At 46.4% G+C, this 18712-nt stretch overlaps 1 protein-coding gene across 5 annotated transcripts in view; it reads left to right on the top strand.

The window, feature by feature from the left end:
• pja2 (praja ring finger ubiquitin ligase 2) overlaps nucleotides 1–18712 on the top strand; it is a 71857-nt gene that overhangs the window by 13071 nt on the left and 40074 nt on the right. The window contains exons 1-4 of one of the 5 annotated variants that reach the window (XM_069892594.1): nucleotides 4243–4323; nucleotides 4569–4769; nucleotides 14810–15866; nucleotides 16184–16354. In XM_069892594.1, coding sequence (XP_069748695.1) covers nucleotides 4571–4769; nucleotides 14810–15866; nucleotides 16184–16354 — 1427 coding nt within the window. In that variant the 5' untranslated portion in view covers nucleotides 4243–4323; nucleotides 4569–4570. Of the gene's footprint in view, nucleotides 1–4242; nucleotides 4324–4568; nucleotides 4770–14809; nucleotides 15867–16183; nucleotides 16355–18712 lie in introns of those variants that run through there. The other 4 variants (XM_069892601.1, XM_069892583.1, XM_069892610.1 and 1 more) reach the window with 4 other exon arrangements.

The following is an 18712-nucleotide window of genomic DNA, read 5'->3' as shown; positions in this document are numbered from 1 at the left end:
CCAAGAGACTGTGGCAGCTCACATCCTCATGGCGAACTGGCCCCGCTTGTATCGCCACGTTGCGGGGCAGCCATGGGAAAATGGCGTCGTCAGGGGGATTCTCTCTGACTCCAGCTTCCCTTCCAGCGCGCACCCTGGGGCAGCGATTATGACATCACAATGCACCAGGTGACTGAGCTCATGTTGCCCTTAAAGGGGTGCGCTGAATTTGAATAAAAACAGTCGTTAACGACCCTCAATATGGTGGCTGTGTTTCTTCCACTGCTCACACCACCACAGTAGTGACCCTGACGAGCCCAGACATTTTCCTGGACTCAAAACACCATGGATTCAAGCCAGAGGAGGGCCAGTCGACCTGGTGTTTCTACCACCAGCGCTGGGGAGCGCAAGCCCATAAGTGCTGCCAGCACTGCGGTTTTCAGGGAAACGACCAGGCCAGCCGCCGTTGTCTCCATCAAATTCCCCCCCCCAAACTTTTGAACCCACTGACTGAGAACGTGGTTCGGGCAGGCGGAAGCACAATTTCAACTCTGCAACAGCTCCTCAGACGCCACGATGTTCTATCATGTCATGAGCACTCTGGACCAAGATATGGCAGCGAGGGTGGATGACATCATCCACCAACCCCCGGCTACGGGCAAGTACGCCGCCCTCAAAGACCTGCTGTTTGGAACTTTCGGGCTAACTCCCCAGCAAATGGATTCCAGGCTCCATCACCTAGATGGGCTTGGGGATCGTAGTCCATCGGCGCTGATGGACGAAATGCTGTTCCTGGCAAGACCACAAGCCTTGTTTTCTCTTCTGCCAGATATTCCTGGAACAGATGCCGGAGGAGATCCAGCTGCTCCTCACAGATGAAGACTTCTCAAACCCGAGGAGAGCAGCAGCCTGTGCAGATGCCCTCTGGCGCACGAAAAGGGAGAACGAGGCAACCCTCAACCAGGTGGCATGACCAGGAGCCAGCTGACTGCAAGCCGCTCCCAAGACCAAGCCAGAGGAGGGCCAGTCGACCTGGTGTTTCTACCACCAGCGCTGGGGAGCGCAAGCCCATAAGTGCTGCCAGCACTGCGGTTTTCAGGGAAACGACCAGGCCAGCCGCTGTTGATGGCTGTGACAGCTGGCCACTCAAACAGCCTCCTTCATGTGATGGACAGATCCACTGGCTGCTGATTTCCGGTGGATGCTGGCTGAGCTCAGCGTCCTTTCCCCTGCCCCCCACAGCATAAGAGACTCGCATCCGATCTCGAGGTCAAAACCTGCGGGCGGCCAATGGCTCCACCATCAGGACCTAATGGAAAGAGAAGGTCCACTGGAGGTTTGTCCTAGCCTCGGTGAGCACCGCGCTGTTAGGAGCTGACTTCCTCAGAGCTCATGGCCTACTGGTTGACATGAAAGGAAAAAGGCTGGTCAACGCCCGAATATTCCACTCCACCCGACTGGACACAGTAGAAATCTGCTGGCCCGAAATTACCGCTGTAGCCGTCGCCATGGACGAGTTCGACGAGATCCTCCACGAATTCCCCGCCATCTTAGAGCCATGGTTCAACTCCGCCCTGCCCCAGCATGGGGTTTTCCACCACATCGCCACATATGGCCCCCCGTTGCATGCTAGACCCAGACGGCTGCCACCTGAGAAGCTCCAGCAGGCAAAGGAAGAGTTCTCCAGGAACTGGGAATCGTCTGGCACTTGGACAACGCCTGAGCATCATCGCTTCAGATGGTCCCGAAATCATCCAGGGTTTGGAGACTGTGTGGGGACTACCGTCGGTTGAACGACACAACCACCCCCGACAGGTACCCAGTGCCCCACATACAGGACTTTTCTGCCAACCTCCACGGTGCGTGGGTCTTCTCCAAAGTGGACCTCGTGTGGGGATACCATCAGATCTCGGTGCATCCAGACGACGTGGGTAAGACGGCCAGTATCACCCCTTTCGGCCTCTTCGAGTTCCTGCATATGCCCTTCGGTCTAAAGAACATGGCCTAAACGTTCCAGCGCCTCATGGACACGGTTGGAAAAGACCTGGACTTCGTGTTCATTTACCTGGATGATATTCTCATTGCCAGTCGTAACTACGATGAACACAAAGCCCACCTCTGCACACACTTTGCCCGGCTGGCAGACTTTGGCCTCACAGTCAACGTGGCCAAATGCCAGTTCGGCAAGAAGTCCCTCCAGTTCCTGGGGCACACCATTTCGGCGGCTGTTGCTGTGTCTGCACCAGAGAAGGTAGCGTCTGTTCAAAGATTCTCCAAACCCTCCACCCTGAAAGGCCTCCAAGAGTTCATGGGGATGGTGAACGTTTACCATCGTTTTATCCCCGGAGCTGCGCGAAACCATGCACCCATGGTTCGCGCTCATGGCCAGCAAAGAAAATACTTTATCATGGTCAGAGGAGGAGGACAGGGCTTTCATCGCACACACGGCGCTTTCCGTGGATGCCTCAGCTACGGTAGTGGTGGGGTGGTGGGGGCAGGTGTTCTGGAACAGTGGCTCGATGGACAATGGTTCCTGCTGGCCTTTTTCAGCAAGCAGCTGTGCCCACTGGAGGTCAAATACAACACCTTTGACCAGGAACTCCTGGCACTGTATTTGGCCATCCGCCATTTCCGCTACTTCCTCGAGGGCAGGCCATTCACAGCCTTCACGGATCACAAGCCCCTCATTCAAGCACTGGCGATGGCCAAGGATCTGTGGTCCGCCAGGCAGCAACACCACCTCTCGTACGTGTCTGAGTTCACGACCGACATCCAACAGAGGGCCAAGGACATCAACACTCTCGCGCCCGGCCTGGATTACGAGCAACTGGCTCAGGCACAGAGGAATAATGCGGAGACATAGGCCTTGCGGTCAGCCATCTTGGGCCTCAAACTCAAGGATGTCCGGGTGCCCAGCAGCCCGGACTCATTGCTCTGCGATGTCTCAACAGGCACGCCGCACCTGGTGGTCCCGCTGCACTGGAGGCCGGAGGTCTTCAGTCTGATCCGCGACCTCGTTCACCCAGCAGTAAAGACAGCCATGCGGATGGTCGCGGAGCGATTTGTGTGGCACAGGCTGAAGGAGGTGGTGACAGAACTGGTGCCAGACCTCCAAGGTACAGCGACACGCGAGTCCCCATCCAGAACTTCGACCCGCCGGTTCGCAGATTCCAACACATCCATGTTGATGTCATTGGGCCCCTGCTGGTGTCCAAGGAGGCTCGTTACCTCCTCATGGTGGTGGGTCAGGCCACAAGGTGGCTAGAGGCCGTCCTGATTAAGGAGGCTTCTGCGGAGATGTACACCAGGACTCTGGTCAGCCAATGGATCGTCTGTTTTGGAGTTCCAGTACACATCACTAGTGACAGAGGGGTGCAGTTTACGTCTGCCCTGTGGATTCAGATGGCGAAGCTCCTGGGGGTCAAGCTCCACCACACCACACCATACTACCCGCAGTCCAATAGGTTGGTGGAGAGGTTCCACAGGCACCTAAAGGCATCGCTTATGGTCAGGCTCTCTGGACCAGACTGGGCAGACGAACTACCCTGGGTCTTCCTCTGGATTAGGACGGCACCCAAGGTGGACCTGCAGGCTTTAGCAGCGGAGATGGTCTATGGCGCACCGCTTTCCCTGTGGATGAATTTTTCGACCTAGACCCTGACACCATGGCCACCGACAAAAACCTGCTGGCGGACCTACACAGGCAACTGCCCTCCCTAGCTCCCCCATTCCCGGCATGCCAGGGCACCCGGCAGTTTCATCTCCCCAAAGAGCTCAACTTGGCCCAGTTCGTTTTCGTGTGGAGGGGACCACAAGGTGCACCGCTACAGCGACCGTACGAGGGGCCATACAAAGTCTTGCACCGGTCCGGCAGAACCATCACCCTGGACATTGGGGGAAAATAAGGAACTTTTTATGGTCAATCCCCTGAAGGCGGCCCATCTAGACTTCTCACAGCCACTGTGCAGACGGCCACTCCCAAGCGCTGGGGCCAGCCGCCAAAGCGACAAGATGCGTAGCCGGTTCTGGGTGAGGGCGGTTGTGGGGTGGCGCACATCCTCGTGGCAAACCGGCCCCGCTTGTATCGCCAAGTGGCGGGGCAGCCATGGGGAAATGGTGTGGTCAGGGGTTTCCCTCTGACTCCAGCATCCCTTCCAGCGCCCACCCTGGGCAGCGATTATGATGTCACAATGCACCAGGTGACTGAGCTCATGTTGCCCTTATCGGGGCGCGCTGAATTTGAATAAAAACAGTCGTTAACGACCCTCAATGTGGTGGCTGTGTTTCTTCCACTGCTCACACCACCACAAGACCAAATATTTTTCTCTATCTCGAATTTTTGGGGTAGTGATTTGTTTTATCAGTAACAGCGAAATTCAGTTAATCGAATAGTTGTATTGCAGCGGTTGTTTATACTTTAATTCTGCAATATAAAATATACTCATAATTGATGAATTATATTGTTAATCTTCATTGTACCTGAGCTAGACATTATTTTCTCAGTGTAAGATCTACAAAGGAAAGAAACAGTCATGTTTCATAATTTTGATTCAACATAGTAAGCTGGGTTTTTTTTTCTTTGTTTGTAGTGATGGGTCAAGAATCTGGAAAAGCAGCCTGGCCCAAACCAGCAGGAGGTTATCAGACTGTCACTGGAAGAAGATATGGGAGAAGGCATGCTTATGTTAGCTTTCGACCCTCTCTTGCCAAGCCATGGAAACATTTAAAAGACAGTGAACAACAGTGGGAAGGAATGGAGTTAAACACTGTTTCAAAAGATAATGGTTTATGTGTGTTGGCTCTGCTTCTGCTGTCTAAGAAAAATAAGTAGATTTAGGCTTTCAAAAGTTTGAGAAAAGATGAGACACTAAGATGTTTAGAAGTATAGCTATCAGAATTAAAACCTAATAATCATGTTTATAATGATGCATTTAAACGAAATGCAATCTCTGAAAGTCACTAATACATGTGGTATTAATTTATTCACAAACAAGAATAATTTGTCATATTTGTGGATGCTTTTTAGTTTTCACCAGTTCAGTTATAGGATATTATTTTAATTTTTTAAAAGAAATCTTTTGTTCAGACTTGATGAAAAATTTCTTAAAGTTGATTCTCTGCCAGGTTCTGTTTGGTTTGTGTTTCTGGTTCATTGTTTTGTGAGATTGATGAGTGATATTCAAATGACAAAGTTTAGGCACCATATCAGTTTTTCCCCCACCCTATATAAAATAATTGAAGTTGAAATTAACATAGAAACATAGAAGTTAGGAGCAGGAGTAGGTAATTCATCCCTTCGAGCCTGCTCCGCCATTCAACGAGATCAAGGCTGATCTTAAAGTTCAGTACCCCGTCCCCGCCTTCTCTCCGTAACCTTTAATACCCTTATACTGAAGAAATAGATCTAATTCCCTCTTAAATATATTTAATGAACCTGCCTCCACTGCCTTCTGTGGCAATGAATTCCACAGATTCACCACCCTCTGGGTCAAGAAATTCCTCCTCATCTCGGTCCTAAATGGTTTGCCTATTATCCTCAAACCATGGCCCCGGGTTCTGAATTTTCCCATCATTGGAAACATCCCATCTGCATCCATTCTGTCCAGTCCTGCCAGAATTTTATGTCTCTGAGATCTCCTCTCAATCTTCTAAACTCCAGCGAGTACAATCCCAATTTGCGCAATCTTTCCTCATAAGTCATTCCTGCCATTCCAGGTATCAGCCTGGTGAATCACCTCTGCACTCCCTCCATTGCAAGAACATCCTTCCTTAGATAAGGTGACCGAAACTGCACACAATACTCCAGGTGGGGTCTCACCAAGGCCCTGTACAGCTGCAGTAAGGTATCCTTGTTCCTATACTCAAACCCTCTTGATATGAAGGCCAACATACCATTTGCCTTTTTAACCACCTGCTATACCTGCATGCTCACCTTCAGAGACTGGTGTACAAGTACCCCTAGGTCCCTCTGCACTTCATCTCTTAATCTATTGCCATTCAAATAGTAAACTGCCCTCTGGTTTGTATTACCAAAGTGGATAACCTCACATTTATCCACATTGTAGTACATTTGTCATGTATCTGCCCAGTCCCTCAATTTATCCAAATCACACTGGAGCTTCCTGACCCCCTCTTCCGTGCACACAACCCCTCCTAGCTTAGTGTCATCTGCAAATTTGGAGATATGACATCCAATCCCCTCATCCAGATCATTAATGTAAATTGTGAACAGCTGGGGTCTCAGTACAGATCCCTGTGGCACCCCACTGGTCACCACCTGCCACTCAGAAAACAAGCCATTTATCCCAACTCTGTCTTCTACCTGCCAGCCAGTTCTCAATCCACATCAATACTTTGCCCCCAATCCCATGAGCCTTGATTTTGTAAGCCAGTCGTTTATACGGAACTTATCGAAGGCCTTTTGGAAGTCCAGGTACACCACATCCACTGGCTCTCCCCCATCTATTTTACCTGTCACCATCTCAAAGAATTCCAATAGATTTGTCAAGCACGATTTACCTTTTGTAAATCCACGTTGATTCAGTCCGATCCCTTCTCTGCTATTCATATGCTCCGCTACTACATCCTTAATAATGGATTCCATCATTTTGCCCACTACTGATGTAAGGCTCACCGGCCTATAATTCCCCGCTTTTTCTCTACCCCCCTTTTTAAATAGTTAAATAACAAAACACAGATTTAAAAAAATTTAATGTTTATTTCTTTCCCTATTCAATTCTCATTTTTCTCACAAGGGAGATAATTTTAGAGGTAGCAATTGCCATGCAGTGAAGGTGCATTCAATTTTTTTTGTGATTATAGATAATGAATAAACTGTAGCAGCAGCTGCTATGCAAGAGACTCAGCCACCATGTTGGGGGTTCTCAACGACTGTATTTCAAATCCAGCGTGCGCCCCTTTAAGGGCAGCGTGAGCTCTGCCACCGCATGGGTGGTGATGACATAATGTTTGGCCAAGGCACATGCTGGGTTAAAACCACGAGGCAAGGAAGTCCTCCGACGGGCGGTACAAGCGGGGCTGGTTCGCCATGAGTATGTGTGCCGCCACACAACCCCCCTCCCCCAGAACTGGCTACGCGTCCCACTGCTTGGGTGGACGGCCTCGGTGATTGGGCTGAGCCATTTGGATCGGTTGCGAGAGGTCCAGGTGTGCCGCCTTCAGTCGGTCTATCATAAACAGTTCACTTTTACCCCCGATGTCCAATGTGAAAGTTTTGCCGGACCACTGGAGGACTCGGTATGGGCCTTCATAAGGGTGCTGCAAGGGTGCAGTATGCAGGTCACACCAGACCATGCTGAAAGCCCATGACCTCCACTGTGACGGGACTACCGGGCACGGCAAACCGGTGGAAACGTTGCAGAGCAGCGTGTCCAGGCTGTCTGGCAAACTAATGTCATGGAGGTGGAGCCCAGTAATGGCGGTATGGAAGGCTTGCGTTTCCAGGTTGTCCCTCTGTGCCTGCGCCAGCTGAGTGTAGTTTAGGCCAGGTGCAAGGCTGTGAATTGCAGGCCGAGAGAGCGTGTCCGCAACAACGTTGTCCCTACCTGCCCTGTACCGGATGTTGGTGATAGGAGAGGGGGTGCTGCTGGTGAGCTGACCATGGATCTTTAGCCATTGCAAGAGCCTGCATGAGTGGCTTGTGATCAGTGAATGCGGTGAACAGCCTGCCCTCCAGAAAGTGCCAGATGGCCAGGTATAGGGCCAGAGCTCTTGGTCGAAAGCGCTGTACTTGAGTTCCGGAGATCGAAGGTGTCTGCTAAAGAAAGCCAATGTGCACTATTGGCCATCGACCCACTGTTCCAGCAAGCCCCCAAAGGCCGTGGCTGAGGCGTCTACCGAGGACGTGGTGTGGGCCTCTGGGTGCGGGTGGGCCAAAAGTGTGGTCCTCGCCAGTGCGTCCTTTGTTGCCGTGAAGGCGCCCTCCACCTCTTCCAACCAAACCAGGACTTTATCTTTTGCCGCGATCATTGAGAATAACGGCTGCATCATGTGGGCCGCAACGGGGATGAAGCGATGATAAAAGTTCACCATACCAACAAGCTCTTGCAGGCCCTTGAGGGTGGTGGGTTTGGGAAACTGACGCATGGCCGTGACATTTTCTGCTGGGGCGGCTCCAGCCACCAAGATGGTGTTTCCTAGGAACTGCAACGTCTGCTTGCCGAACTGGCACTTGGCCTCGTTGACCAGGATGCCAAACTCTGCTAAATGGACAAACAGGGTGCGGAGGTGGATTGTGTGCTCCTCGTTGTTACAGCTGCCGATAAGGATGTCATTGAGGTATATAAACACAAAGTCCAGGTCCCTGCCCACTACGTTCATCTGGTGCTGAAAAGTCTGGGCTGCGTTTTTAAGTCCAAATGGCATCGGCAAGAATTCAAACAGCCCGAACGGGGAGGTGATTGCGGTCTTACCGATGTCCTCAGGGTGGACCGGGATCTGATGGTAGCCCTATACCAGGTCGACTTTTGAGAAGACCTGGGTGCCATGGAGGTTTGCTGTGAAGTCCTGGATATGTGGGACTGGATACCTGTCTGAAGTAGTTGCGTTGTTCAAGCGCTGATAATCTCTGCAGGGTCACCAGCCCCCGGAAGACTTGAGGACTATGTGGAGAGGGGAGGCCCAGGGACTGTTGGACTGGCGGACGATCCCCAACTCCTGCAGGCGGGAGAACTCTTCCTTTGCCAGCTGTAGCTTTTTGGGTGGTAGTCACCTGGCCTCAGTGTGCAGAGGAGGGCCTTGCATGGAGATATAGTGATAGACCCCATGTAGGGCCATGGTGGCGGTGAACTGCGGCTGCAGGATGGTGGGGAACTTGTCGAGTATGCTGGAATACTCGTCCCTGGGAGTGGTGATGGTGGCTATCTCCGGCTTGCGGGTTTCCATGGCATCGAGGTGGACTGAGTGGAGGGTGCGAGTGTTGACCAGTCATTTGCCCTTCACATCCACCAGCAGGCCATGCGCCCTAAGAAAGTCGGCCACCAATAGTACAGTACCCACTGAGGCCAACACGAACCTCCAGCGGAACTTGTCTTTCCCAATCTGGATCTGCGCCAATGATGGACCCATTGGCTTCCTGCAGGGTGGGACCTCATGCTCGGGTGCGGGTCTCGAGGCCGGTTGGGGCTAAGACGCTCAGTTGTGCTCCGGCGTCCACCAGGAAATGACGGTCAGTGGACATCGGTCATGTGGAGGAGGCTGTTCGCATGGCCAGCCGCCGCAGGCATCAACAGCGGCTGGCTGAGTCATTTCCCTGAAAGGTACACTTAAGAGCCTGGGCTCCACAGAGTTGATGGTGGAAACACCAGGTGGGATGGTGCTCTTCCGGCTTGCGCTTGGGGGGAGAGCTGTGACTGACTGGTTCCTGGGCGGGTGACCTGGCTGAAGGCAGCCTCATTTTCCTTTTTGGTTCACCAGAGGGTGTCTGCTTGGGCCGCAACTTGCTGTGGGAGCGTGATGTCCTCGTCCGCCAGCAGGAGCTGAATGTCTGGGCATCTGCTCCAAGAATATATGGTGGAACAAGAAGCAGGGCTTGTGGTCCTCTGCCAGCGCCAGCATCTCATCCATCAGAGCCGACGGTGTTCTGTCTCCTAGCCTGTCTAGGTGCAGGAGTCTGGAGGCGTGCTGTTGTGGGGAGAGGCCAAATGTGCCCAGGAGGTGGTTTTTGAGGGCAGGGTATTTACCCTCAGCTGGTGGGTTGTGGATGAGGTTGTCCACCCTGGCCGCAATCTCCTCGACGAACACGCTCATTATGTAGTAAAACATCGTGGCATCCGAAGAAATGTTCCTGAGGCGAAACTGTGCCTCCGCCTGCCTGAACCATGTACGTGGGCGATGGGTCCAGAAGGGGGGGTGGGGGGGCAGTTTCATGGCAACAGCTTCAATCACTGCGGGATCCATGCTGGGAGACCAGAAAAATGTCTGGGCTCGCCGGGGTCACCAATGTAGCAGCAGCCACTATGCAAGTTGATTCTTGATTGGAACAAGGCTAATTTCAAGGAGATGCGAAAAGATTTAGAAGGTATGGGTTGGGATAATATTTTCTGGTAAGGATGCAACAGATAAATGGAGGATGTTCAAAGGAGAAATTTTGAGAGTACAGAGTCAATATGTTCCTGTGAGGATTAAAGGAAAGGTTAGAAAATATAGGGAGTCTTGGTTTTCAAGGGTTATTGGGAATTTGGTTCAGAGGAAGAGGGATGTGTACAATAAGTATAGTCAGCAGGGAAAAAATGAGGTACTTGAGGAATATAAAGAGCGCCAAAAAAATTAAGTAAGAAATTAGAATGGTTAAAAGGAGATACGAGGCCTCTTTGGCAGGCAAGGTTAAAAAAAATCCAAAGTGTTTCTACAGGTACATTAAAAGTAAAAGAATAGTGAGGGATAAAATTGGGCCTCTTGAGGATCAGAGGGGTAGGCTACGTGAGGAGTCAGAAGAGATGGGGGAAATTTTAATTGATTTTTTTTTCTTCAGTATTTACTAAAGAAAGGAATATTGAGTCAGGCAAAGTAAGGAAACCTAGTACTGAGGTCATGGAAAATATACAGATTAATGAGGAGGTAATACTGGCTATTATAAAGAGACTAAAGGCAGATAAATCTCTGGGTCCTGACGAGATATTCCTTAGGACCTTGAGGGAGGTTAGTGTAGAAATAGTAGGAGCTCTGACAGAAATATTTAAAATGTTATTAGCCATGGGGGAGGTGCCGGAGAATTGGAGGGTAGCTCATGTTGTTCCACTGTTTAAAAAAGGCTCTAAAAGTAAACTGGGAAGTTACAGGCCTGTGAGTCTGATGCTGGTGGTTGGTAAATTAATGGAGAGTGTTCTTAGAGATGGAATATACAATTATTTGTATGGACAGGGACTGATTTGGAGTTGTCAACAGAGTTTTGTGTATGGTAGATCATGTTTAACAAATCATAGAATTGTTCGAATAGGTTACTAAGAAGGTTGAAGAAGGGAAGCCTGAGGATGTTGTCTATGTGGACTTTAGTAAGGCCTCTGACAAGGTTCTGCATAAGAGGTTAGTTAGGAAGGTTTAATCATTAGGTATTAATGTTGTAGTGAAATGATTTCAACAATGGTTGGATGGGGGATGCTAGAGAGTAGAGGTGGGAAAATTGTTTGTCAAATTGGGGGCTAGTGACTAGTGGAGTGCCTCTGGGATCGGTACTGGGTCCATTGTTGTTTGTCATATATATTAATGATCTAGATGATAGGGTGGTAAATTGGATTAGTAAGTATGCAGATGATACTAAGATTGGTGGTGGTCTGGGCAGTGAGGAAGGTATTCAAAGCTTGCAGTGGGATATAGGCCAGTGAGAAGAGTGGGCAGAAAGATGGCAGATGGAGTTTAATACTGAAAGATGTGAGGTGTTACATTTTGGTAGGTTTATTCAGCAAAGGTCATTCACGTTAAATGGTTGACAATCGAGGAGTGCAGTAGAACAAGGGGATTTAGGAATTCTGCTGAATTTCCTGAAAGTGGAGTCACATGTAGAGATGATGGTGAAGAAAGCTTTTATTCTGTTGGCCTTCATAAATAAGAGTATTGATTACAGGAGTTGGGATGTCATGTTGAAGTTGTATTAAGTATTGATAAGGCCAAATTTGGAATATTGTGTGCAGTTTTGGTTAAAGGAGGGATATCAACAAAATGGAGAGAGTGCAGAGAAGCTTTCCAAGAATGTTGCCTGGCTTTCAGGGTTTGAGTTACATGGAAAGGTCAAACAGGCTTGGACTTTATTCCTTGGAGTGTAGAAGATTGAGGAGTGATTTGATAGAGGTATTTAAAATTATTAGGGGGACAGATAGAGCAAGGCTTTTTCCATTGAGAGTGGGGGAGATTCAAACAAGAGGATTGAGATTGAAGGGGGAAAAGTAGAGTAGAAACACGAGGGGGAATTTCTTCACTCAGGTTGGTGAGAGTGTGGAATGAGCTTCTGGCCAAAGTGATAGATGTGGGTTTGATTGTAATATTATAGGTATATGGAAGAGAGAGGTATGTAAAGTCAATGGGACTAGGTGGGAAAAGGTGTTCGGCATGGGCTAGAAGGTCCAAACTGGCCTTTTCCTGTGCTGTAATTGTTATATGATGGCTAGGTTTGAGTATTTAGTGACATGCCAAATCTCCTCAGACTGTAGAGTTGTTGCTGTGCTGCCTTCATGTTGCCTTGATGTGATAGCTCTAGAAGTTGTCAAAAAAAGGGTGGCTTCATGCTCTTATTGTCATCTAAATTTGTATAGCATGGTTCTGCAACTAAAACTCTAGAACGCTAATTTAAAAAGCTGTGCCATTAATATTCAATCTTGCCCAATTAAGTTTGATGTTTAGGAGGATTAACATTAGTTTTCCTTGGTAATTCATGACCCTAAGGGCAGGGCCTTTCCGACAGAATAAATGATTGGATATTGCGACTGCACTGGACCTTGCTAATCAGGTGAGATCTGGCCTCCGTGTTGAACATAAAGCTCAGGACCATTTTAGTGGAAAGAAAGTTGCCCAAGAGGCAGTTAGTCATTGATGTCAGAACAACAGAAGATCTGCTTCAATATGGAGTAAAGCTCTGATACTCTACTATTGTTCCAAATTCCCAATGCATCAACACCAGGGTCCTTCACTTCTCGAAACACTGCCAGTGCACTGGAAAGGTCATCATGCCACTTTTAATATTTATTTTTATTTCTGTGTAACATTTAAAATGATAGTGAATAGGAGTAATGATCTGATGCGATTATCCAAGTTTTACTGCGAAATTGCATTCAGCTGAAGAACCAGTTGAGCTCTCTGAGATCTCACTAATAGCAAAATTGCAATGTGAAAAGCAGTTTATTCTTGGACTGTTTTCTTGCCTCAATCAAAGCTGAAATATTGCTCCAACATATTTTATATGTTATTAATATTGTGAGGCATCTAAGCCAATCTCTTGAACTCCAGGAATTCTCAACATTTGTTTGTCCAAATTTGTTTTGTGTGTTGCATTCTCAAAAAGCCTTCCCACAAACCATGTGAACTATTAGTATTAGTTTTCTATGTGCCTTCTTTTGGTCTAAAGTACCCAGTATATAAATGAAGTACTCACAGGTATAGCATAGTTCAATGTAGAGTGAGCCATCTTTACGCTGCCTCAAATTAAAAAGAGCATTTCATTTGGCTGAATTTCACCATCAATGACAAAAATATCAGTCTGCACAAACAAAAGCTGGCAGTAGCCAGCACAAAGAATAGCACAGTATGTTATGTAGGATTAGATGTTAATAACTCTTATTGGGGGATGGTGGCACTGCTGGAGCCACTGCAGCAGCAGCGCTTCTGCTGGTGCAGACCCACGGGAAGCGAGGGGGCGGAGATGCAGTACTCCTGTGGGGTCCAGTGGACCAGGCGACTGCCATTGGCTCCGCCCAGGCATTGAATGGCCTGTTGAGGGAGCTGACGGTGGTTTTAGTTGAAATTTCACATGCTCAGGTCTGTGCTCAAGATGGCGGTGCCTATTAATCAGCCGCAGCCATGTGGGGCTGCAGACTCTGGAGAAGAAGAGAACTGGGGCAGAGCACTAGAGGGTGGGAAGATCACGCAGCATCTGAGAGGAAGCAGAGGAGACAACCCGCAGAGACAGTGACCACAGCAGCAAACCAGTGAGGGGGTTCTGCGACTGAAGGATCAGTGCATGTTGCGGGCTGCTGGTGACTCAAGATAAGGAACCCGAGGAAGCTGTGGCCTGCTGGAGACCAACGTCAGGAGACTCGCGCTGACTGCTGGAGACTGGCTGGAACTGGCTGGAGGGGTACCAGATATCGGAACCTGGATGCGATGAGGTGCTGATGGCGCTGGAGGGTCACTGTTGGAGGTTTGGATCTGGAGTTCAGGTTACCAATGATTTGGACTGGACTCTGTGGCTGTGGAAGCACCGGAGGTGAATCTGGACATTCGGTGACTTTTTTGCTTCTCTCTGTCTCACTGTATGTCTGACTGTAAGAGGCATTTAGGCAATTCCTGCCAGTGGCAAATCCATCTTCCTTGCAGCAGGCAAAAAGAAATTTTATGGAATATGACACTATTTTATTACTATTACAATAAATTGAATTTTGAATCTATTGCACTCCTGAGGCAATTGAGATTTTTTACAACCAGAATTTTGACTGAAAGGCGAACTATTTTGTACCACTGGTCAGTGACTACTCTGCACTAATTTAAAATCACCAAAAATAATTTCAGGTTGATCCCAGGCAACAGGTTAGATATTTGCAAATTATAAATTCTAAATCCTTTATGCCTCAAGCTGTTATTTTTTACCCCCCCCCCCCACCCCTTTTCATCAGATGGGATTATTGGTACAGAAATGGACATGGCTATGAATGGCAACTTGCAAGATAGGAATTTTCTAAACTTGAGGAAAACAGTGTGTAATGGAAGCCAGTATATTGGTGAAGCATCTATTGGATCTTCAGTTTTATAATTACTTTGCTACCTGTGACCATTGCACTTACCTTCCTCAAACGTTATTTGCTGCATTTTGTTGCCCCAAAAATAATAAGACCCTTCAAGCCATTATATTTATAATGTTGCATCTATCCATTTAAATTTAAGTTAAATAACTATCCCAAAATCATAAAATTGTGTTTAGTGCCAGATATTAAGGATGAAGGTTATTTAATTTTTGTAGTGTATTTGCATTCTTACTGATAAAAGATTGTTCTGTGATTACTTGAGTCTCATTTCATTTAAAACAAATCAAGTTGCCTCTGAATATAGATTGTATTTTTAGTAGTGTATTTCAAAGTACTTATTTAAGATTTTTTTTTTCTCTTAGCTGCTAGTGGAATCCTGTCTACAAATGAGTTACTTTCACATCACACTGGATGCGATCATACTATGGATCTCAAGAGAGAAGTGGATTTTGAGGCTCAAAAGGAGAATAGATTTTTGCCATCACCTCTGAATAGAAGACTTGTTCAATGCGAATCCAGTGAATTTGCTTTAACCAGTACTGCAGAACCATTGGGCAGTTACTTAGATGGCCAAAATACAGAAACCTCCAAGTGGTCAATTCCTAGTGATTATTTTGAGACCACCTCCAGAAGTCAGGCTGGCATTGGTCTAGAAAATATGGATTCATATGAACCAGAAAGTAGTGAAGGAGAGGATGAATCTTCATCTACTCATTCATCCTTGCAGAAAGAAGGAAAACTTCAGAAAAGGTTAGAAACAATGCTTTCAGAGTTAGAAAAAGGTGTTGACTATCTTAATGGGCTACAATCCTACCTCTCTGCTGTCATCCATGATGGTAGCAGCCAACCAATTGAGTCGCCATGTTCTGTGGCAATGGATAATTTGTCCGACATGGACTTTGCTGTGAAAGGACATCAAAGTGAACTGAAAGAGCATCAAAAACCTTTACCAGCATTAGCAAATGTGGAAAAAATTAATGGTTATGTTAAGATGGAAGAGGTTAAAGAAAAAAGAGAAAGGGACTATGATAAGAGCTTACTTGATGTCCAAGCTGAAGGAAACCTATTCTGTTGTATGACAGAGCAACCAAGCTCATCGGAAATGGTAGTCAGACCAAAAATTAGGAAGGAGAAAACTGATGCATATTCTGAAACAGATCCACATTCCTCTGATGACCTTTATGGCCATTGCACAAAGGAAATTAAAGATACCATTGAATGTTGTGGATCATATTTTGCCTTGTGGAATTGCATGGATAAAATCCATAAAGATTCAAAAATGGAATCTGGATCCATTGTCAAATCCACTGCAAAGCATAAAGAAAAGAACACCAACCAACAAGAAAATCCTGGTGATACTGCAACAGAAAGCAGTTTCTGGGATGACTTTGAAAATGAGTGTAATCTAGGAGAAGAAAGGTAAGAAGATACTTTGTTGGCAAAATGTGCTGGTTTACAGTTTCTGTGACTTCCAGTAAGTGCTGGCTAAACTTTGAATATTCCCTTTTATATGGGTTTATAATTTTGTGCTTTTGCCATTTGGAAAAAATGGAATATTTTGAATTAATTGATCTCCTTGCAGCTTAGTGAAAGAAATTTGCTTTTTTCATTGTTAAGCACATTTTAAAACAACAGCAATATTATAGATGGTGCTTATTTGTAGGCACTGAATACCTCTCTTTCTCTTTGTTGCCTTCCCACGAACACTCCATTCTTTTGAAAAAATGCTCTTTCAGCAGTGGTGAGGAGTGGTCAACAATATGGACCTCTGATTTTGCCTTAGAAAAAATGCACTCCAGTGATGAAAGCTGGGAAACCTTGTCAGGAGTTGAAGAACAGCTGAGTGAATCAAACAGCATTAGTAGCAGCTTAGATGAAGAAACCTTTGATCACTGTTATACAGTAAGGTATGTAACAAACTTAAGTAATTTAATTTTCTGATTTTCAGTTCTGTCACACCAGAAATGAATTATAATGTTATTTTCTGCATTTGGGGGTAATGGACTGGATTTTCCCTAAATAAAATTATCCAAGTCCTTGATGAGAGCATAAATGGAGTACAGTTCTGGCCTGCTATTAACAAAATAAATACTTGCTACCCAGGGAATGCAAAAAAGGCTCACTCGACTAATTCCTTCAATGGAGGGACTATTGTATGAGACATTGGATCAAGTAAGCCAATATTCATTAACATTTAGAAAAACGAAACAAAAAGAAATATGGTTTTGGCAGGCCTTGGCAGTAAGGAATCAAGAAAGATGTTTCAATGGGCTGGAGGTCCTAGGACTAGGGATATTGTTTCAGGATGTTGATAAAAATATTTAAGATTGAAATAAAGGGCAATTTCAGCTTGAAGTTTAGTGTAGCATGGGAATGTTGGATCTACTAAATAGAAACATTTCAATATTATTCAATCATGGTGAAGAGCCCCAGGGGAAAGGAAGGGCAACAATTCTGCTGGTGAATCTCCAGCATTGACTCATGGGGAACACCAGTGCTTGTGACCCTACCATCTGATCGATCACTCATTATTAGTTTCTTTCTCATAGCCAATTTCCTCAATTCCTTGCAAAATTATTTCTTTCAAGTGTTTACTGGGGGCGTGGCAAGATGGTGTAGAGTCTAGACGTGTAATCTCGACCTCTCTGGCCAGACTTTTAAGTACCTGTTTTTTAACTCTTTGTTTTCAAGTTTATAAGCATTTTAAATTTTAGTTTTAAGTATCAAGGAATGATTATGGCCACTAATGGTAAAAAGATTAAACCTCAAGTGCAGAAGAACCTCAAAGACTGCCTGTGGGAGTTGAAAAAAAAATGTCTATTACTCACCAAGTGAAGGATGGCGCTGGAATTACACGTTCTCTGGAAGAAGGTGCGTGTTCCCAAGAAGTGGACCCCGATTTGGAAAGCCTTTCGATTTCAACAGAGGGAGCACACAGGAAGATGACTCCATTGTTGGAAATGCATCAGGAAGCACTTCAATCTGAAGAAATTGCTTTTCTTCGTGATTTCATGAAAAAACAACAAGATGTGGGGGGAAACCAGTGGCGACTCCCTGAGGAAGTCAGAGTGCCGTCACTGGGAGTCCAGACCCACAGTAAAACTTTTAAAATGCCTTCTGTTGAGTTGCAGCAGGAGCTGCAGTTACCTTGTTCTGTCACTACATCAGAGAGAGCAGGGCTGAGCTTTTGTGGCCTACATTGTATGCAACTAAATGAATGAAATGGCTCAAATGAATGCTGGTATAAGTTCAGAATTAAATATGGGTAAGACACATATGGGTGCATCTTATGAAGAATTAAAAAAATTTCAGACTGCTTTTTTGGACTGTAAACAACGTGGCTTCTAACACAGAAAAAGTGCTGAAGGTTGAAAATTCAGTCATAGAAGTGGGAGAACACGAGAAGGAGCTAGAGAGGAAAATAGACTACTTGGAGAATCAAAGCAGAAGGAATAATGTGAAAATTGTTGGTTTGCCAGAAGGCATAGAAGGACACGATCCTCTTTTCTTTAAAGACTGGATCCCGCAAGTATTAGGGCAAGATTTTTTTTTTCTGGGGGATTGGTACTGGAAAGAGCCCATTGAGCTCTAAGAAGAACACCCTCAGCTGGTCAACCACCAAGACCAGTGATAATTCGATGTTTGAATTATTTGGACAGAGAAGCAATACTTCGACTAGCAGTGTAGAATGCGAGACAACGACAAACTCCGTTATTGATTCAGAATAGCAGAGTTTTCTTTTACCCTGATTTGAGTCAAGAGGTCATTCAACGTCAACGTTGATTTAATCCAGTTAAAGAAGTTTTGTGGCGTAAAGGTTATAAGTCGACTTTTCACTACCCTGCAGTGTTGAAGGTGTTTTATGGAGACTATCAATTTCGGTTTCTTGAAAATGATCGTGAAGCAATGATTTTTGCTGATTCATTGCCAGACATAAGAGGACAAAGACGTAGTCCACCATTATCTCCTAAAGAAAAATCTGGAAATGGGAAAAATGGGAATGGAAAGAGTCCAACTTCTTCTGAAATGGGATCTTTGAGATGGGAATCTCTTGGATGAAAAGAAGAATTTTTTTTCTTACTCTTTTTTGTTACTATGATATTTTGATGTTATTGATTGGCTGGGGAGGGAGAGATTTGCTCCAAGTTCTTTACTAGTCATCAGCCACTGGAGGGTGACCCACACTCAATTTTTGCTTAGGGGATTACTACCTTTTGGTAGTTTTTTTTGGGGGGGGGGTTTCGTTTTTTTTCGTTTCATTTTAG

The sequence above is a fragment of the Narcine bancroftii genome, chromosome 1 (genome assembly GCF_036971445.1).
Source record: "Narcine bancroftii isolate sNarBan1 chromosome 1, sNarBan1.hap1, whole genome shotgun sequence".
NCBI classification, from domain to species: Eukaryota; Metazoa; Chordata; class Chondrichthyes; order Torpediniformes; family Narcinidae; genus Narcine; species Narcine bancroftii.
Note: the sequence above shows the minus strand (reverse complement) of the source record. Positions and strands in the feature narration are given on the sequence as shown.